Here is a 22,090-nt window from a genome sequence, read left to right as displayed (position 1 = left end):
AGGGCATTTTGTAAAAGATTGGGTATTTGTTTGACCTTCTCCTCTGCTTACCATCCTGAGACCAACGGGCAGATGGAGAGGACCAATCAGTCACTTGAACAGATTTTGAGGTGTCTTGCTACGTCTCAGCAGGATGATTGGTGTTCTTTGTTGCCCGTGGCTGAATTTGCATTTAATAATCGGATTATCCAGTCCACAGGCACCTCTTCATTCTTCTGTAACTACGGTTTTCACCCCCATTTTGGTGAATTTTCTAGGCTGGATTCAGGATGTCCAGGGGCTGATACAGCAGTACAACGGTTGGGGGAGGTGTGGAGGGAGGTCCAGAAAAACACTGGGAAGGCTCAGGGCAAACATAAACTTTTTGCTGATAAGCGACGGTCTGTAGGACCTATATTCCTGGTAGGAGATAAAGTGTGGTTGTCTACCAAGAACATTCGTTTAAAGACTCCTTCTGCTAAGCTTGGTCCCAAGTTTATTGGTCCTTACGAGATCATTGAGGTGGTCAATCCAGTTGCCTTTCGTCTACTCCTTCCTCAATGTGTTTCATAAATCCCTTCTTAAGTCCTTTGTACCATCTTCCGCTGGGCCTCCATCCCCTCCACCTCCTGTCTCTGTGGATGGTCAGACCGAGTTTGAAGTAGAATGGATCGTGAATTCTCGCATGGTCCGTAGTTCTCTTCAGTATTTGGTCCATTGGAGGGGTTATGGTCCTGAGGATCGATCTTGGGTCCCGGCGCGATCTGTCCATGCTAATCGATTGGTCCGGGCATTTCATGCACGTTATCCTGGGAAACCTGGGGGTCCGGTGGCCCCCCTTGAGAGGAGGGTACTGTCATGATCCGTTCCAGGGTTTATTAGTCTGCCCTTTTTTCTGGACGGATCATGTCAAGGGTTAACTTTGCTCTGCCTCTTTCTGGGTTCAGGTTTGCTATTTAGCTCCCATGAATCTTGCTGGCAGTGTCAGCTATAGTTCTGCCTTCGGCGTGTTTACCTGACCCTGCTGGTAGCTCTTAATTTGCCCTGCTGTGAACCCTGACTTGTCCTGTGTCTGTTAACCCCCTCTGTCTGCCATTTTCCCAGTATTTCTCTGTTTGTCTGCTTGATTCTCCGGTTCTGATCTCCTGGCTTGGTAAGTTACTTTGTTGCTGTTTGTCCCTGTTGTACCGTATATTGCCCGTTCTGGTTTACTGATCTCTGGCTACGTCCTGACCATCCGTCTGTCTAATCCTATTATACTGTCGTGCTATCTCGTGCTTTTTTGACTCGGCTTGTCTGACCACTCTCTCGCCACTTGGTGTCTGTTCTGCTGTCCTGTGTGTGCAGTCTCACTTTCCTCTCAAGCTCCCCCTGGTGGAGGTTGCGCTGTACTGCACTGCAGCAGCCTGACAAAGTGAGCAAATACCCTGCAGTAATTAAATCTCAATAATGCATCAAAATAACATAGGGTACTTGATTAACATAATTTTAATAAAAAATAAATAAAAGCCACCCTACCAAATCACGCGGACCCTATTCAGGATGGTCCTAACTGCTAGTATTAACAATTCTACATATGTCAAAATTACGTAAATGTGAATAAGGGCTGAGATGTTCAGCTTTTCTTGGAGCTGGACATTACGTTTATATAGTTGCCCATTGCTGGGTATACACTAGTCGGGGTCTCATTCCTTCTCAGCCCTTATTTATTTGCTTTTATCTTAGGTTTTGTCTGTTTAGTGGCCAGTGTGAACATGCGCCTACACTCTGCATGCACACCAACTTATGTTCCAGTTAATTTCTTTAGGTTTTTATTAATTACATTATTTTTCAGATTATAAGATGCTTTTTTCCCCAAAACTTGGGGGGGGGAGAAATGGGGGTGCATCTTATAATGCGGATATACCTTACCAGTACCGTTGCTGCAGGCTGGGATGAGGGGGTGTCTGGCGCTGCTGTTGGTGCCCGGCGGTGCTGCAGGGGTGTCCGGCACTGTTGCAGAGGTGGCCAGTGCTGCTGTGGGGATGTCCGATGCTGTGGGGGGCTCTGCCGACATTTTGTGACAGGCCGGAGCCCCCCGCAGTTCCATGGTTTCCTGTGCGGTGGACTCCAGGAAAATGGCCGCTGGGAGCGGCACATGCGCAGATGGAGATCTCGGCACCAAGATCTCAGGAGATGAGATCTCAGCACGGAGATCCTCCAGCAGCGACCCTGGGACCCTGCTTCACCACAGCCACCACCCCTGGTGTTAGGGTTGTCGGATCGCACTAAATATAAAGTATGAATAAGTGCGATCGCAACCTGTGGTCCACCGTACAGAGATGGTACACCGCAGCTAGTGAACAATGGCAGAGCGAGATTGCGAGCAAGCACCTTAAACACACTGAGTTAAGTCACTCAATGTAAATGGTGCGCAAAGTAACTAGCTCTGTTTACTCCACAGAGCGGTACTGTACCAAAGGGCTCTTAAAGCTGAGCTGTTACTCCACAGAGCAGTACTGTACAAGAGAGCACTCAGAGCTATACCTTGTTAGACGACACAGGAGTAGAGCAACAATGACGCTAGTTGGGGACCCTATAGTAACCCCCCAGAGACTTCTAGGTAGGTAATTGTGCTTGCTCTGACACTAAGCTGTGCTAAACGCACACATGACCGGAGTCAGATGCTAAGCCAAGCAGGAGTTCCCACCATACACTGCCTGCCTAGACACTCAATCGCCGTGATAGAAGCTGCACACGTGCAGACAGAGTGGTGGCGTATCCACTCACACACATAACACAAATGATCTTAGTGCACCGACTCGTGCTCCAGGAGACCTTGCTCGTGGACCAATCTGGAACTGCCACGTCACCCGAGCAGCTGACGACCAACCACCAATGAGAGGTCGCCACCTCACGAGCATGCTCAGTAGGGTGATATCTGGACAGCCTCTGGAATGCCTGCTTGCCGCTGCCTATTGCTAGTTACTGTAGCTTTGGCTGGAAAGCCAGCAGTAACCAAGCGAATAGTGATGAGCGAGTATACTCGTTACTCGGGTTTTCCCGAGCATGCTCGGGTGGTCTCCGAGTATTTTGGCATGCTCAGAGATTTAAGTTGTCGCCGCAGCCAGGGCTGTGGAGTCGGAGCCCATTTTGGTGGAGTCAGAGTTGGAGTCTGACTCCTAAAATATATAATAAATTGGGTACAGTAGTTCAATGCAGTCTGTGAGGAATATTTTTTTCATAAGAATTTGGGAAAGTTATGAAATGTCCTATAAATGTCTGTCCTATTCCTGATCTAAGATCTAGACTTTTAACCGAGATGAATCTGTGCTGCAGTTTATGTTCATAAGTAGTGAAGCTCCTCTACAGATACGGGGAAAAAATTAACACACAGGGAAGGAAAGCCTACATTCATCTCAGAATTTCTGGAGTGAACAGGAATGCAGGATTAAGGTAAGTACTTCTTAAAGCATATCTAAACTTTCAATAAACTGTGCATAAATCAATATTCCAGTATATGTTGTCTCTGTATGCTTGTTTTAGTTTGTTTTTTCTCTTAGCTCACGTTTGGAGAAATTAGCTGCTCTGATGACTTATATACACTATACATAGAATATAAGATGTTTTCTAACATCTCAAATTCAGAAATACAGTAACAGGATCGATGAAAACATATATATGTGTGTGTGTGTTCTGGAATCTGATTCAGCACAGATATTACTAGAAGAACAGCAAAATTATTCTTTACAATTAGATGATCTTGTTGAAGCTGCTTCACACCTCCTTCCTATTCATCATATGAGCTGTGTTGTGCACACACTGCAGCTGTCAATAAGGCTACGTTCACATTAGCGTTCGGCGCCGCAGCGTCGGGCAACGCAGCGTCGCCGCATGCGTCATGCACCCCTATATTTAATATGGGGGCGCATGGACATGCGTTGCACTTGCGTTTTGTGATGCATGCGTCAGGGTGCAGAGGACGCAGCAAGTTGCAGTTTTTTCTGCACCCAAAACCATGCAAAAATGGACGCATGCATCACAAAACGCTGCGTTGTGCATGCGTTTACATTTGCGTTGTGCGTTGCGTCGCCGACGCTGCGGCGCACAACGCAAATGTGAACGTAGCCTTAGAGAGTTTGCAAGAGGGACATGCTGGAACTCTGATTAGCAAAGTGAGGAAATTGGCTATTGCTGCCAGAATCCCTAAAATTGATTAAATCTTGAAGAGATGTGTTGGAAAAGAGGCAATTGTGGATCAAGCCACTCGGTGGAGCAGCACCTATTTATGATTGAGCGATTGCTTGAGCTGAAACCCTTCCTTGTAGATATGGCCAACCCTCAGATAACACTACATGAAGGTCAATGGACACAGGTGGCTGAATTGAAGGAATTGCTTCATCTCCCATTTACAGTGACTAAAAAGTTACAAGCTGAAGATTTAACTCCTGACATTTTTATAAAGGAGTGGAAGAACTTGTGGTTTTGCCTGTCCTAAAGAGGAAGTTTAATCACAGATGGCATTGCTGCTTCAATGAAACGGAGAGAGACACTGCTACTAAAAAATAAAATTCTTCTGGCAGCTGTTTATGTGGACCCAAGTCATCGTATATTGCTGGATGTTCAACAGCTTACTAAAGGAAAAGAAGCTCTAATTGAGGTAGCAGTTAGGATGAGTGGTCTACAGGACGGCCAAGAGCAAGAGGACTCGGGTCCTGCCAGTCCTGCTGCTGCCGTTCCTTCATCCTCATCAGATGAGGAGTTTGGTTTTGACAAATATTTGGACGACATGAAGCAGGCAAAGCGTTGCTTAAGGGAAAAAGATTCCACTCCCATAGAAAACAGACTGACCATATTTCAGCAAAATTTTTCACTTGCTCTCAAAGAAGTAGAAGAGTTAAATCCTTCAGTAAAACTGACTGTGCACGAGGCAATTCCTTTATACCCTGAAATTGTTAGAGATGCTGCCCATGTGGTTACTGCTTTGCCATCAACCCAAGTTAGTGTAGAGGTTGTTCTCTAGCCTTAAAATAATTAGGGCAGATTTGAGGTCATCTATAAAGGAGGATCTGATGGAGGCGATACTATTTCGCAGAACAAATTCATAGACTGCACAAATGCTATTCAGTACGTTTTCATTGAAAACTGTTTTTTTCCACTTACTGCATAGTGTATAATAAATATATAATATGCAAAGTTTTTTTTTGTTCTAAAGTTGTATTCCAATAAATATATTTTATGTTCTATCTAAATGGCTTGATTATTGTATCATAATAAAGATTAAAAGCCTGATGTTACCATTTTACTACAGTAAATTTATCACTTAGGCTACTTTCACACTAGCGTCGGGAACAACCCGTCGCTGTGCGTCGGGCCGAGGTTCCCGACGCTAGCGTGGTCTCCGCCGCACAACGGGGGCAGCGGATGCATTTTTCCCACGCATCCGCTGCCACATTGTGAGGTGCGGGGAAGTGCGGGGAGGTGGGGGCGGAGTTCCGGCCGCGCATGCGCGGTCGGAAAAAGCGGACCGTCGGGAGCAAAAAACGTTACATGTAACGTTTTTTTCTCCCGACGGTCCGCTACCACACGCCCAAGCGTCGCAAAACGGACGCAACGTTTGGCAATGCGTCGCAAATGCGTCGCTAATGTTAGTCTATGACGAAAAAACTTATCCAGCAATAACTTTTGCTGGATGCGTATTTTTGGCAAAACGACGCATTTGCGACGTATTGCAGTTAACGCTAGTGTGAAAGTAGCCTTAAACTTAAACATGAAGCATGTACGAGGGAGTCTGAGTCGGTGTCATGGGAATTGAGGAGTCGGAGTTGGACGTTTGGCTTACTGACTCCACAGCCCTGGCAGAAGCTGCATGATTTGCCACTGCTAGACAGGCTGAATACATGTGCGAATTCCCTAACAAACAGGAAACCCCATATGTGTTCTGGCTGTCTAGCAGTCAGAAATCATGCAGCTGCGGTGACGAAAGCTAAATCTCTGAGTACGCCGAAATACTCGGAGACCACCCGAGCAACGAGTATACTCGCTCATCACTACAAGCGAACAGCACGATTCTGGGCTGAGACAGGCGTCTTTGCTGAGCAGCTCCCACTGCAGCCGAAGCGGAATGGGAGACAGCAGAGGCAGACAAGGCTTGGGATCTACCCCATGCAGTGGGAGAATTCTGGCGCCTAACACCCAGTAAGCAATAAGACGCATGGATTATAAGAAGCACCACCATTTTATTAAAAAAAAACTCTATTTTTCTCCTCAAAATTTGGGGGGTGTCTTATAATCCGTAGCGTCTTATAATCCGAAAAATGCGGTATATGTAGCAGTAAAATAAAAACTCTTTGCTATAATAGAAACAAGAGCCAACTAAAAAAATGTATCGTCAAATTTGAATTCGGGAGGTAAAAATCATTAAGAAATGGCTCATTTCATAACTGAACCTGACAACTTTTGAAAATATGTAGAACAGTTATGTAGAACAGTCTCTAAGCTTCTCTTCATCTCTAAAATCCTGGAACAGTTCTTTGACTCCCATTTAATCCGATATCTTTCAGATCACTCTCTTCTTTAACCTCTACAATATGGTTTCCTTTCTTTACCTTACTAAAGTCTTTAATGATCTACTAACAGCCAAATCCAATGGCCACTACTCCCTGCTGATTCTCCTAGATCTCTCTGCAGCATTTGATTTGGATAACCAGCTCCTCCTCACTATGCTCTGCACTACTGGGACAACCCCGTCTCGATCCAAATGTTTCGCCCTGATAAAAAAAAAAAAATTATACTCACCTCCAGTGCCGGCGCCGTTCCTGCAGTGTCGACACTCACGATTTCGAGTCTTTGCATTACAGGTGGTGCCCAGCGTCCAATTAGCGCTGGCATAACTGTCTGCGCCTTCTGTCAAATTGAACATAAAGAGGAAACCACGGCTGCAGCTGAACTTCCTCTTCATGTTCGATTTGAACAAAGGCAGGGACAGTAACGCTGGTGCTGACTGAGCAAAAGCGCAGACAAAAATGCACAAAAAGGGGGAAAAAATGCACAAAAAAAAGAGGCAAAAACGCAAGAGAAATACAGGCAAAAAGTACCAAAAATGCAGCAAAAGTGAATAAAAAACACAGATCAAAAACGCACAAAGAACGTGGCAAAAACGCAGTGCAAAAATGCTGAAAAAACATGGCAAAACTAAGGAAAAAACATGAAAAACGGTAACAAGAGGCAAAAATGCACGAAAACCGTTGCAAAAACGCACTGGAAAAACTGTGGCAAAAACACACGAAAAACGGGGTAAAAATGCACAAAAACGTGCATTTTTGCCAAGAGATGCAGAAATGGTGCAAAAATTTTACTCAACATGTGCTCATACCCTACATCCCTCCTGACCCCAGACATAAACTTCCCCTCATCCAGCACCATGACAACCAGCACAGCAGAGTCCTGCATACACTGAGGCCCCTGATCATGTGACCCCTGACTCCTCCCCTCCTGTGACCTCATCACAGGTCCTGTGCGCACAGAGCAGCCATATATGTGGTGTGCGGCTCTGTGGGTGGAGGTAGGTGCTGGAGATTCCCCATTACTGGGCGCAGGGGACATTAACCCCCTCAGTGCTGAGACTAGGTGTTTTGCTTTGGTGCATTTCAAGATGCAGTTTCTGGTTTGGCTTCTTATCCTTAGCAATGCATATCAAAGGGTTAATATTGACTTTTAGGATTGCAACCCCCATGGGTGACACTAGAGTTCAAGTCCTCTTTCTCTCTACACAGGATATCTGAATATTTAAATTCCCAAAGGAATTATACTTATTACGCTTATACTTATTACGCTTGTGATGAGTGCCATCACTCATCACAAGGAGAAACATTCACCCTCAGACCGGAATTCAAACGTATTAAGATTTTTAAGATTCTTCTTTTAGATTTGTTCTGTGTTTTTGGTGCTGGATTGGAGATATTCTGTGAGAAATCTCTGTATGTGACTATAATTGGGGGCAAGACGGGGCCATGACTTGATGTAGTGATCATGTGACGCCGGTAACAGCTCCGGAGATTTCTTACATGGGATCTTTATGATGTTACATCATATTCTCCCCATTCAGGTCCCTACAATATCGGATCCTCTCAGTGGAGATCTTCTATATAAGAGAATTCTCCTGAGTGACCCTACAAGGATGGAGAGGGACAGGGACAAGATGGCGGAGAGGATATTACACCTCACCCTAGAGATCCTCTTTCGGCTTACTGGAGAGGTGAGAGATTCTGATGACGTCACATTATATCATTCTTATCTATGGAAATAACTCACGCTACGACAGTCTTTGGTAAGAAAGGGGGACCTCAAACTGTTCCTGGAACTGGGATCTTAACTATCCCTGTCCAGGGGGTACTCTTGAAGGTAGAGATGCCCGAGTCTCCGACCTTACTGTGCTCCTGTTATTCCCTGATCTGTCCCTACCCCCCCCCCCCATGAGGCATACGACAGAAATATAAGGCAAACAAGACACAAAGAGAAAACAGGGATCACTTAAAGCAACAAATATGTAAACATTCATCAAAGGCAGAGAGGTATATAGGGAAGGATAAAAATGTAACAACTAAATTGTAACAGACACCAGGAGATAAACACACACATACCACAGCAAACTAATGACCACTACTACAACAACTCCACTCCAGCCACTTATCTTTAGCACTCAGCACAGGAAGACGAATCTCCATTAGCAACAACGAACTCCTATTCAGCACAGCATCTCCAGGGACCTAGGAAGCAAAGCTTTCACTGGCAAGGCAGAGAGAGTCTGGCCAAGTTTTATAAGTAGAGGCAAGACCAGATCAGAAGCAGCTAAAAATGGAGTTGCAAGTTTATTTCCAGCATAGAAAGGAACCTCTTCAGGACCAAAAAAACAGGGATTTTTGTGTACTCACTGTAAAATCCTTTTCTCCGAGCCACTTATTGGGGGACACAGACCATGAGTGTTATGCTGCTGCCATTGAGAGGCTGACACTAAGTGAATACAAAGAAAGTTAGCTCCTCCTCTGCAGTATACACCCTCATGCTGGCTCCCAGAGAACCAGTTCAGTGCAAAAGCAGTAGGAGATCATAAACATCATATCAGAGTACAACACATCAAAATAAAGAAAACAAGAACTAGCCAAAAAAACTAACAGGGTGGGTGCTGTGTCCCCCAATGAGTGGTTCGGAGAGAAGGATTTTACGGTGAGTACACAAAAATCCCTGTTTCTCCTTCGCTTTATTGGGGGACACAGACCATGGGATGTCCCAAAGCAGTCCTTGGGTGGGGAACAACATAACAGATCGAACCCCATGAACCAACTGACTAAGGATGCGCAACAGAAGTCTGAATGTGAATATTGAAGTGCATCGAAAATCTTTGCAACTGGACCAAGTCACAGCTTTACAGACCTGTTCTGCAACACCTGATGCCGAATGGCCCAAGAAGCGCCCACCGTCCGATTAGAGCGTGCCTTAATCTCCGATGGGAGAGGCTTGCTTCTAATGCGGTAAGACTCGTGAATAGCCGTGCAAATCCATTTGGCTATTGTGGCCCTGAAGCGGCTAAACCCATCCTGTGACCCTCAGGAAGCACGAATTGGGCATCCGACTACGGAAGGGCGCCATCCTCAAAATGTACCTTCTAAGAGCCCCCACTACCTCCAGGGTGTGAAGAGCTCTTTCCACCCGATGTACTGGTGCTGGACAAAAAGAGGGAAGGACAATGTCCTTGTTAAGGTGGGAAGACGAAACCACCGTGGGCATAAAGGACGAAGACGGTCTCGGGACCACCTTGTCCCGATGGTAAATCAGGAAAGGAGCTCGACAGGACAAAGCAGCTAGTTCCGAGACTAGCCTGATAGACGTCCCTGCTACATGAAAGGTGACTTTCCAAGACAGAACTGTCAGCGAGACTTCCTGCCACAGTTCAAAAGGCATCACTTGAAGAGCACTCAGAACCAAGCTAAGGTCCAGGGCCTCTAAAGGCATCCTGTAGAGGGTACCACATGGGAGACCCCCTGAATGAAAGTCCTCACTTGCAGTTTGGAACCAATCATGCACTGGAGTAAAACGAATAAGGCTGAGATCTAGCCTTTGAGGGAGCTGAGCGCCAAACCTGATTCCAGGCCAGTCTGGTGAAATTCCAAAATGGAGGGAGCACAGAAGACACGAGGAGGACTTCCGTGGTCCCTGCACCATGCGAAAAAAGGTTTTCAGGTGTGGTGATAGATGCGAGCTGATACATGCTTACAAACGCTAATCATGGTGGAAACCCCTGATGAGAGAACCCAGCTTGAGATAGAATCCAGGCTTCAATGGCCAAGGCGTTAAACATAGGGCCCCTGAGTTCTGGTGGCAAATCGGACCTTGGCAGAGCAGTTCTGGACGATCCGGCAGGGACATTGGCGATGATCTGCACTAACTCTACATACCACATCCAGCTTGGTCAATCTGGGGCGACTAGGATTACTGGAACCCCTCCTGCCTTTATCTTCCTGATAACCCTAGGAAGTAAAGGAAGCGGGGGAAACACATATGGAAGACGAAATTGATGCCACGGAGAAAACCGTGCATCCACCCCGATGGCCTTTGGATTTCGAGACCAAGCTAAGAAGGTGAGTACCTTGGCGTTCAATCTTGAAGCCATCAGATCCACATCCAGTGTTCCCTAAGAAATACAGATCTGTCGAAGACCTCCAGGTGAAATTCCCACTGTTCTGAGGCGAGAACTTGGCGGCTGAGATAAAACTGCAGCCCAGTTTTTTTGTTTTTTTTACGCCTGGTTTGTGCACTGCTGAAAATGCAGAGTGGCTCCTCTCTGCCCATTGTGAATATGGGCCATCTCACGCATAGCCGTCCTGCTGCGGGTACCCCTCTGATGATTGATATATGGCACAGCCGTGACTTTGTCGTATAGAATTCGGATGGGGTGACTCGCCAGGAGAATTCGGATAGGGTGACCCTCCAGGAGATAATGGAACTGCTGCAGGGGTACCCGGATTGCTTGGATTTCCAGAACAAGCCGTGTGGTGACAAAAGACTACTTCCCAGCCAAGGAGACTGGCGTCGGTAGACATCATTAGCAATTGAACTGGGAGAAAGGGTTCCCCCTGGATGATAGAAGACCACAATGACCACCCCGAGAGGCTGCCTGACCTGTAGGGCAAGCAGCATCGGCGGTAGAGAGAGAACGGGCTCCTGTCCCAAGCTGCCAGAAGAGCATGCTGGAGGGGATGGAGATGCAGATGAGCGAAGGGGACCGCTTCCATTGCTTCCACCATTTTACCCAGTACCCTTATGGTAAACCGGATGGAATGACGGGATGAGTGGCAAAGTGCATGGGCTCCTTGTTGAAGGGCTGCTTACATTGTTCAGCCAGGTGAGAAATGGTATTGTAAGTGATACGAAAGCACTCCGCACAGTCCTGGAAGGACGGACCCTTGATTAGAAGGTCGACCAAGTAGGGCAAAACGACCACGGCCGGAGAGTGCCAAATGGACATGACGGCCGTCATGACCTTCGAGAACACTCTGGGAGTGGTAGCGAGGCCAAAGGGTAAGGCCGTGAACTGAAAATGCTGTTCGTGAATGGCAAAGCACAGGAATTTCTAGTGAGGGGGCCAAAAATATGGAGGGAAAATCCATTTTTTATCTGGAAGACACCAGGTCTCTGACCCATTCGTTATGAACAATGGAAAGCCAGGCCTGACGAAACAAGAGGATCCGGCTGCCTATCCTGCTGGTGTCGATCGGATAATGCCAGGAGTCATTGGACGGAAAAGCTCTGGGACCTAGATCCCTTAGATCTAGACTGTTTGGATCGACCCTTCCACTGCTGGCTGGGCCTATAGCAGACCTGGGATCCTTTGTCCCTGCGTGGGGAATGCCCTGATCCGGAAGAGATAGTGGTAGTGGACCAGCCCGGATTGATGCAAAAGGACTGAAAATGGATTTGTTGCTGATGCCGAAAAAGACGCCAAAGCCTTGCTGGAGAAGAAATTTGCACTTTCCTCCCATAGCATCAGAGATAAGCTGATCCGGCTTCTCTTCAAATCAGCTTCTCTTCAAATAAACAGCCATTCTGGTAAGGAAGAGATGTCAGAGTTTTTGGACGCAGAGTCTGCTGGCCAATCTCTAAGCCATAATATCCTTCTGACCGTGATGGCATTTGCCGCTGATAGTGCAGTGCAGCTAGCTGCATCCAAAGAGGCGTCCAGTAGACCATCGCTTTAGCTACCCACACCGCAGCAAACGATGGACAGAGTGCTGAACCCGAGGCCTGAAAGACGGAGCAAGCCAGATTCTCTCTCTGACAGTCCGTGTGACTTTTAATTGATGATCCATCTGGCCAGGATAGATGGGTTCTGGATGTCAGGTGAGATACTGGTGGATCTACTGCAGGAGATTCATCCCAATCTTCCCGCAGATCAGCTGAAAAATGGTACCTCGCCTCCCGAGGCTTCCGACCTGTGAGGTGTTTATCCAATCGCTCCCTGCGTCGGTTAACTATAACCCGAACACCCGGATGAATGACGAATGCTGTATGAGGGCGTTTAGTCCTCTTTAAGGACATTGCTTGATCTGGGACAGAACAGGAATTCTCATCAACCTTCAGAGTCTGGTTGACGACCTCAATAAGCGAATCCACCCTTTTCTGGAACTCTGTCGAGTCTAAATCCAAGGAAACATCTGCTTCATACTCAGAGTCTTGTTCGCTGCAAATCTCTGGTGAGAGAGATCGAGAAACAGAGCTCACTGACGCCAAGGCACGTGATTGCTCGGGTAACATACTAGGGATCCGTTTTCTAGACGCCTGTACGTTTCTAGGATACTTGCGGCTCCTGATAGCCGACGGCTCCCGTGTAGGAGAGGATCCATCTATATCGGTCCTGCGAACGCTCCGATCCACAGAGGGATTCAATCTCTTTGGCCAGAGAAGCCATGGATTGCGACAGTGACGAAGCCCACTCAGGGGAACTAGGTACACTGAGAAAAGTAAAATAAAAAAAGATTTTTTGGTCTGAAGACCAGACCCGTGTGCCTTCTACGGACACTAAGCAAGAACTGGTACTCTGGGAGCCAGTATGAGGGTGTATACTGCAGAGGATGAGCTAACTTTCTTTGTATTCACTTAGTGTCAGCCTCCTAGTGGCAGCAGCATAACACCCATGGGCTGTGTCCCTCAATGAGGCGAAGGAGAAAAACCAAATCCATTTAATGCACAAATACACAGGCTAAATTGAAGATCTGCGATTCACAATAAGTAGTGATCTTCTACCCCATATCTCCCTCAAGAGGACATGACACACTTGTGACAATAACAGATGTAAATAACTGGAAAGGTGAGGACTCTGGAAATGTCTGTAGTGAGATTTATTAATGTGTCTCTCCTTAACAAGGATTACACAGTAGTGAAGAAGACCTCTAATGAATGCTGTCAGGACCCTGGGTCTGAGGGATGGGGAAGACCCATGAGCCCAATCACGGGGCCTCCACCTCACCCCTTGATACATGAGGACATCAATGAACAGAAGATCCTAGAACTCACCTACAAAATGATTGAGCTACTGGCTGGAGAGGTGACACTGCTTGGAGTGCTGGGACATTGTACAGTAACGCTATGAAGAGATCAGGGGGATGACGGTATCATTGTATGTGTCAGGTTCCTATAAGGTGTCAGGATGTCGCAGTCTATTTTTCCATGGAGGAGTGGGAGTATTTAGAAGGACACAAAGATCTGTACGAGGACGTCATGATGGAGGTTCCCAATCCCCTCACATCACCAGGTAATACACAGGACTAAATACACATGGCCGATAATTATCTGTATGTAAAGAATTAATTCAGTCCCTGTATGTGTTTCCTCCAGTTCTATCCAGTAAGAGAACAACACCAGAGAGATGTCCCCGTCCTCTTCTTCCACAGGACTGTAAACAAGAAAATTATGTTCCTCAAGATGATCAGGTAGATAGAGAGGTGTCATGAAATCTTCCCTATGATGTGTCGAAGGATGTGAAGGTCTTGTGTTAAGTCTTGTTTTATCCACCAGGGTTTAGAGATGAGAGTATCGGCTTTAGGTGAATTGAATTCACTTCACATTTTACAAAATATTTGGATTGTTCTTAATCTGAATTTTTTATTTGTGTGACTATGAGTCACTATTTATGGACAAGCCGTGAGACAGGGTCATCAGTACGTCCAAGGTCAGGTACCAGGAAGGTTTTTAGTACAGAAATCCAAGACAAAGGCATGGTCAAGTAACAGTCCAGGGTCAAATGCCAGGAGGGTATGTCAAGATAAGGAAATAAGAGAAACAGATAGTCAGAGGCAAAGGTGCCTAAAGGTACCGTCACATTAAGCGACGCTGCAGCGATATCGACAACGATGCCGATCGCTGCAGCGTCGCTGTGTGGTCGCTGGAGAGCTGTCACACAGACAGCTCTCCAGCGACCAACGATGCCGAAGTCCCCGGGTAACCAGGGTAAACATCGGGTTACTAAGCACAGGGCCGCGCTTAGTAACCCGATGTTTACCCTGGTTACCATTGTAAAAGTAAAAAAAAAAACAGTACATACTCACCTTCTGATGTCCGTCAGGTCCCTGGCCGTCTGCTTCCTGCACTGACTGTGAGCGCCGGCTGGCCGTAAAGTAAAAGCAGAGCACAGCGGTGACGTCACCGCTGTGCTGTGCTTTACGGCCGGCCGGCGCTCACAGTCAGTGCGGGAAGCAGACGGCCAGGGACCTGACGGACATCAGAAGGTGAGTATGTACTGTTTTTTTTTACATTTACAATGGTAACCAGGGTAAATATGGGGTTACTAAGCGCGGCCCTGCGCTTAGTAACCCGATATTTACCCTGGTTACCATTGTAAAACATTGCTGGCATCTTGCTTTTGCTGTCTAACACGACGATACACGCCGATCTGACGACCAAATAAAGTTCTGGACTTTCAGCAACAACCAGCGATATCACAGCAGGATCCAGATCGCTGCTGCGTGTCAAACACAATGAGATCGCTATCCAGGACGCTGCAACGTCACGGATCGCTATCGTTATCGTTGCAAAGTCGTTTAGTGTGAAGGTACCTTAAGGTTATAGAGAGTCAAGAGCCATGGGAGGTCCTATGCACTTCTAGATTGGTGTCTCTAATAAGGTGGCCATTCATAATTGGTGGAGATGACATGGTGAAGCTGATCATAGACATTAGACATTAGATGTTGTTTGGATCTTCTCACAATTTTCTGGTTATGGAGACTGCTGGTTAGAATTAGGAGCCGACAAATTGATTTTCTAAATGAGACATGAAGCTTTGTGATAAGTACTGCTGTCATGTCTTTTTAAGTCTTCATGCTAATTACTCTTTTCTGGTCTTCAAAAATATTGTACACAATGTCTACAGTATGTGTCTGTGACTTTTGAAATATTTGTTTCAGAGTGAAGATCTGCCCGATATTAATATTACAGAGACATATGTGAGCGGTGATGAGTGGTGTAAAGAGGAGATTCCTGCAGATAACTACAGAGGTGAGTAGTGACCACTAAATATCGAGAAGACAGATTCTACTCAGTCACTGACTGGTGCGATTATGTGGTGTATATTTTAGGCTCGTTACACAGTTTTTGTCACTAATTTTACTGAAAAAAAAATTGAAATATATGCAAAAAATATAATCCACACAAAAATGTAGATATGTTGTGGATTTCCCTATGTAAAAAAATCTAGTACATATGAATATTTAACCCAGCCAGCCCATTTCTTTTCATTTGTAGATTGGGGAAGGGGGATAAGGTACAAACAAAAGAATACGCAACACTCTGTAAGCGCTAAGATGTCTGTAGACATTCAATATATATAATTTGAACTGCATTACTGCTATATAGTATATATTTTCTTAAATGAAGGCTGAGAGCTCAGAGGTGGCCATATCTCATACTAGCCCTTTATTATGTAGACTTACAGCCCGGGAGAAGCATGTTTGATAAATTTTAGGTTAGGTTCCATAAATCCATAAAAGAAAGGTATGCCTGATGGGCTCTCAAGTATTGGCCAATTTATGCTTTAAAGGGAACCTGTCAGCAGGATTGTGCTGAGAAACCTACAGACAGTGTCAGGTTTGCACTATTATATTGATTAAAATGATGCCTTGGTTGATGAAATCTGTCTGGTGGTTGTTGTTTAATCTTTATTTTCAATTTTGAGTTAATGATATGCTAGTGCTTCGGGGTGGCCTGTGGGGGGTCTTCATGTGGTGCTCTGCTTACATATTCATCTTTATGGCTTTTGACAGGCCACTGATCCCTCAGTGACCTGCCCCCTAGTTTACATAATGAATATTATATATACATATTGAAAAAAAACCCTTCTGCAGGCAGGCGCCAGTGGTGGCACCTGCGCTGCAGCATAATCACATATGTAATGTGTGTGGAATTAATGTGTTTCAGGTTATCCTGATATATATATCTAAAAAAAGAAACATTTGAAAATGGTGCCCACCGCGCCTGCGCAGTAGCAGCTATCGGTGATCTGATAGCTGCTACTGCACATGCGCTGGCGGCGCCATCTTGCTAGAGAAAAAAATCCTGCAAGATAGCGCCTCCGGCGCATGAGCAGTAGCAGCTATTGGCAATCGCGTCAGTGACGTCAGATGCTGAGAGGGGGAATGATGCTCCCACTCTCATCAATGCGGTCAACTGTATCGGCATCTAGCCAATACAGTTGAACTTGCGATGATGGGGGACCCTCCCGCTCAGTGACCAAATAATGGCTGGGTGGCAGTGCAGGGAGATCGAGTCTCCCTGCTCTGCCACAGAGTGTAACTGTATGGGTGCACTGTGCATGTCTATACAGTTACAGTGGCGTAGCTCCGGGTGGGCCCCCTCAGAGTACAGGGTCCTGGGGCGACCGATCAGCATCTAGCCAATACAGTTGAACTTGCCATGATGGGGGACCCTCCCGCTCAGTGACCAAATAATGGCTGGGTGGCAGTGCAGGGAGATCGAGTCTCCCTGCTCTGCCACAGAGTGTAACTGTATGGGTGCACTGTGCACGTCTATACAGTTACAGTGGCGTAGCTCCGGGTGGGCCCCCTCAGAGTACAGGGTCCTGGGGCGACCGCCCCCTCTGCTTCCCGGTAGCTACTTTACTGACTGGAGGCGATAGTTTATTGAGGCTCAGTAGTAGTTATTAGGGGCCAAAAGAACAAGATAATTTGGCATCCTTCATTTTTACAAGGAAAAATTATAGAAATCAAACAAGGAGAAAAAAACGATCAGCAAACCTGTTAAAGATTTAAGCAGTGAGCAGAAGTGTTCAATATAGATAGTCAACAGCTGACAGGCTAGTATTGGACCAAGCCGGTCACAGTCACCAATCCTGGAAATCTTCTCAGTGGAGGAAAAGACTTTGGAGAAGAATCCACAGATTTTTCTACATATTTCATATAGACAAAACAGCCCGACTGTTAGGAATACCGTCCGTGAAATTGTGGATGCAATTGTCTTCCTCCAGTTTCCAGACTACTCCGTCGCTCTGTCTGCGCTGGGGCTGGAGCTATTGCGCACTTTGGTGGTGTGACTACACACAGTGGTGTTGTGGAAGTGGTGAGCAATGTGGGAACACGGGAAGCCGTGCTTTCCACTTGTTTTGCGGCTCGGGGGACGTGGAACACTGTGTCTCCTGGTTGCCTGATGCGCGCCATTGATGGGAATTTGTGCACTCTGCTGTTCAGGAGAGCAGAGAGTGAGTTCCTGGACATGACTGGGAGGAATGCATCATTTGATTTTTATCTTTTGGCTGGATATTTAAGGCCTGCTTCTAATCCAGTTCAGTGATGTTTATTCAGTTTTTTTTGCGTAGTGGTATGGTGAGTGCTTCCTGGTTGGGTTTTGGTTGTTTCTCAGTAGCTGCTAATAGTCATTATTGGTTTTTCATTATTAGCTATTGTCCCAGGATTTCCCTTTGGTTTTCATTTTGGTTTTATGCTGCTAGCTTTGGATTTACTCTTGTACCAGACTCCATATTGTCCGTGTCATCAGATGCTATCCACCCTTCAACAGCAGTCTGAGAAGGGCTCTGTAAAGCCCCTCCACCCCTTCGGGAATGAGTGAAGAATATCCCGGCCCTTAAAGACTAGCAGTGGTGGCTTACTCAAAGTGCATCTTTGACTGCGCAATTGCTGATCCGATGCAAGTTGCTACAGAGTAGTTATTCCTGCTCATAACACTAACACCAACAGAAGTGTTCACTTCCAAGTATAAAAACATAAACGGATCAGGCAAATGGAAAACTGAGGCAGAAAATAAGGCCCTTTGTAACTCCAGAAAAGCTGCTTCTGTCCAGTTCTTTGAGTTGACCCTTTTTTAATTACTGCAGTGATGGAAACCACAAGAGACATGATTAAAAACCAAATATAGCAAACCCAAGAATCAGTAGATTGCTCATGGACCCTTCTGTGGACCAGGGTCTGAAGATATTTACAATGAAACCTTTTTAAATGGTCAGCATTGAAAGAACTCAGGTTCTTTCCCCTGGTCTACAAGCTTTTCAGTGAATACAATTCTGCTGGAAACCTCTGATCCTTCCAGTATCAATAATCTGTTAAATATCAATATTCTGACCAGAATCATAGAATCATGAAAATGAATGGTCTCAATACAACAGTAAAAAAAAGAAAAACCATCATAAGGATATGTTGATGGAAGAAAAAAAAAGTTATGACTCTTTGAAGAAGAAGAAGAATTGACAGTGAAATATAAAACAAAACACCCATAAAGAACTGGTTAAACTGTTGATTTAATCTTACTATGATTTGTATATACCGTATTTTTCGTATCATAAGACGCTCCGGATTATAAAACACACCCCAAATTTTGAGGAGAAAAATAGGAAAAAAAAAGTTTTTTGTAATAAAATGGTGGTGCTTCTTATAATCCATGCGTCTTACTGCTTACTGAGGCTGTTGGCTGCAGTGAAGTGGGGTCCCAGGGTTGCTGCTGGAGGAGGCAGGAGTGGAGTGATGCTGCAGGCCACAGGCTGGGATGAGGAAGTTTTCCGATGTGCGGTGCTGCTGCAGGTGTCCGGCGGTGCTGCTGCCCGGCACTGCGGGGGGTGTCTGGTGCTGCTGCTGGTGTCTCTGGTGCTGCGGGGGGCTCCCACCACCAGGAGCACCACCAGGCACCCCCACAACACCGCCAGACACCCGGAGCAGCACACTGGACACCCTCTGTTAGGGTTGGCGGATTGCGCTAAATAAAATAAATAATAAAGCTCAAATACAACCCAGGGTCCACCGTGCTGAGATGGAAAACTGCTGCTAGTAAGCAATGAATGAACACTAGGCGAGCGATTGCTTTCACAAACCGAGTTAAACGCCACTCAGTGTGAAGAGCACATGGACTGAATTTGCACGCAGAAACAAAACAGATGCACTGCAACTGAGTTGTGTCACTCGTACACAGAAATGAAACAGATGCTCTGCAACTGAGCTCTGTCACTCGCACACAGAAACGGAATAGATGCTTTGCAACTGAGCTGTGTCACTCGCACACAGAAATGGAATAAATGCTCTGTAATGGTGCTAGGTATGACCCCTGTTAACCTCAAAAGGGAACCTAGCCCGCTAACGAGGTAAAAGGCAAACAGTGGTCACACAATCAGCAAACGCACTCAACCAACTCCTTTAAAGATGTGCTGGAATTCTAATGGCTAGAATTCACACAATCTCATCTCCGGAGAACCGGAATTCTAATGGCTTACCTCTGACCCTGAGCACATGCTGGAAAAGACCACATTGGTGCAATGTCCCATACACACATGTAAGGATGATACTAGCGCGCCCATGAGCGCCTCTGAGACCCTTTTATATGTTCAGATCATGTCCAGTCGGACAGGACCTTGCTCGTGGACCAATCCGGAGCTGCCACATCACCAGAGCAACTGACGACCGACCACCAATGAGATGCCGCTACATCACGAGCATGCTCAGTAGGGTGATTTCTGGACTTAGTCTCCAGAGAGTCCGTTTGTCGCTGCCTACCGCTGGCTACCATAGACTTGGCTGATGAGCCAGCAGTAACCAGTTGAACAGCACGAGTCTGAGCAAGATGCAGGGACCGATGTCTATGCTCAGCAGCAGCAGCCGAAGCTGAATGGGAGACTGCAGACAAGGCTTGGGATCTACTCTGTGCAGAGGGAGAATCCCGGTGCCTAACACTACCTCATCCCAGCCTGTGGCCTGCAGCAACGGTACCTGTAAGGTATATCCGCATTATAAGACGCACCCCCATTTTCCCCCCAATTTCGAGGGGAAAAAGTGCGTCTTATAATTAAAAAAATACGTATATGTTTACATAGAAACGTTCTAAAATGTATGTTGTATATCATCATTAATCATATAATTTGAAGGCATTATTATTGAAAAATAATAAAATCAGTTTTGCTCTTTGCAGATGACTGTACCAGGAACTCAGAGGGACATCTGATATTTTCCAATTATAAATCAGATGATCATGGTATCACACTAGATACATATGATGAGTATGCCATTATCTCAGATATATCTCCGGCTTTTCAGAGCAAAAATCTATCATATGACGCTTTTCAGCAGGTTTTATCTTCTGATTCTTCAAAGATTGCTGAGCAAAATACAAATTACAGACTATTTCTTCAACATCAAAGAGCTCACACAACGGAGAAGCCATATTCATGTTTGGAATGTGGGAAATGTTTTAATAAGAAATCTAATCTTGTTACACATGAAAAAATTCATACAGGGGAGAAGCCATATTCATGTTTAGAATGTGGGAAATGTTTTAATAAGAAATCAAATCTTGTTGCACATCAGAGAAGTCACACAGGGGAGAAAGCATTTCTGTGTTTAGAATGTTGGAAATACTTTAAAGAGAAATCATCTCTTGCTAGACATCAAAGAATTCATACAGGGGAGAAGCCATATTCATGTTCAGAATGTGGGAAATGTTTTAACCAAAAAACGCATCTTGTTAGACATCAAAGAAGTCACACAGGGGAGAGGCCATATTCATGTTTAGAATGTGAGAAATGTTTTATAGAGAAAGCACACCTTGTTGCACATCAGAGAAATCACACAGGGAAGTAGGCATTATATTTTTAATTTAATCCCTTTTTGTTGAAGCTTAATAGTACTGCCTATGTGTTTTAGTGGCAAAATCTTTAAAAATAGTGACTGGTGCTAGCTCCGACTACTATTCAAGCAATTATATGCCTCAATGAATAGGCAATAATGGGATTTAAATATTATGATTGCGATGCCACCACGGGGTGCCGTTGGGTCATCATGTCAGCCAACTTCTTGCTGAAGGCCCCCATTGCTGCCATCTTTTTATTGCTATGAAGCCTAGCCTATTGCTGACCTACATAGGAGAGCGTAAATTATACTGGAAGTTTATAGAGCAAGCAAACAGAGCATTACAGGTTCAAGTCGTCTAAAGGGACTAAAATATTAAAAAAAAAAAAAAATGTTTCCATCCTCCTCACATTTTTCTCAGTTAAGGAAAAAATAAGCATAGGTGATATCACTGCATTTATAAAAGTCTGATCTAACAAAATATAAATTTAAATAACCCCAAAAGTTTATGCCATAAATAAAATGAAATGTTAGAATTGCATTTTTTATCTGCAGCTCCCTAAAATAATGCAATAAAAAGGAATGTAAACATTGTAAGTGCTCCAAATTGGTATCAATAAAACATTATGGTTCTCAGCAAATGTTAAGAAAAAACATTTTTCCTCAATTGTGCAATTCACTTTCTCACCACTTAAAGGGAACCTGTCACCTGAATTTGGCGGGACCAGTTTTGGGTCATATGGGCGGGGTTTTCGGGTGTTTGATTCACCCTTTCCTTACCCGCTGGCTGCATGCTGGTTGCAATATTGGATTGAAGTTCATTCTCTGTCCTCCGGAGTACACGTCAGCGCAAGGCAATATTGCCTTGCGCAGGCATGTACTCCGGAGGACAGACAATGAACTTCAATCCAATATTACGGCCAGCATGCAGCCAGCGGGTAAGGAAAGGGTGAATCAAACACCCGAAAACCCCGCCCATATGACCCAAAACTGGTCCCGCCAAATTC

The 22,090-nt window shown here is 45.5% G+C and overlaps 2 protein-coding genes across 2 annotated transcripts in view; both read left to right on the top strand.

The window, feature by feature from the left end:
* Positions 1–22,090, top strand: part of LOC143768146 (uncharacterized) — a 350,260-nt gene that overhangs the window by 192,993 nt on the left and 135,177 nt on the right. The gene's annotated exons all lie outside the window — the stretch shown is intronic.
* On the top strand, positions 7,989–21,766 carry LOC143767296 (gastrula zinc finger protein XlCGF66.1-like). Its single transcript, XM_077255522.1, has 6 exons — positions 7,989–8,215; positions 13,379–13,558; positions 13,642–13,765; positions 13,849–13,943; positions 15,414–15,504; positions 20,428–21,766. The coding sequence occupies exons 1-6, from the start codon at positions 8,036–8,038 to the stop codon at positions 21,093–21,095; spliced, it is 1,338 nt and encodes a 445-aa protein (XP_077111637.1). The 5' UTR covers positions 7,989–8,035; the 3' UTR covers positions 21,096–21,766.

Source organism: Ranitomeya variabilis, chromosome 4 (genome assembly GCF_051348905.1).
Source record: "Ranitomeya variabilis isolate aRanVar5 chromosome 4, aRanVar5.hap1, whole genome shotgun sequence".
NCBI classification, from domain to species: Eukaryota; Metazoa; Chordata; class Amphibia; order Anura; family Dendrobatidae; genus Ranitomeya; species Ranitomeya variabilis.
Note: the sequence above shows the minus strand (reverse complement) of the source record. Positions and strands in the feature narration are given on the sequence as shown.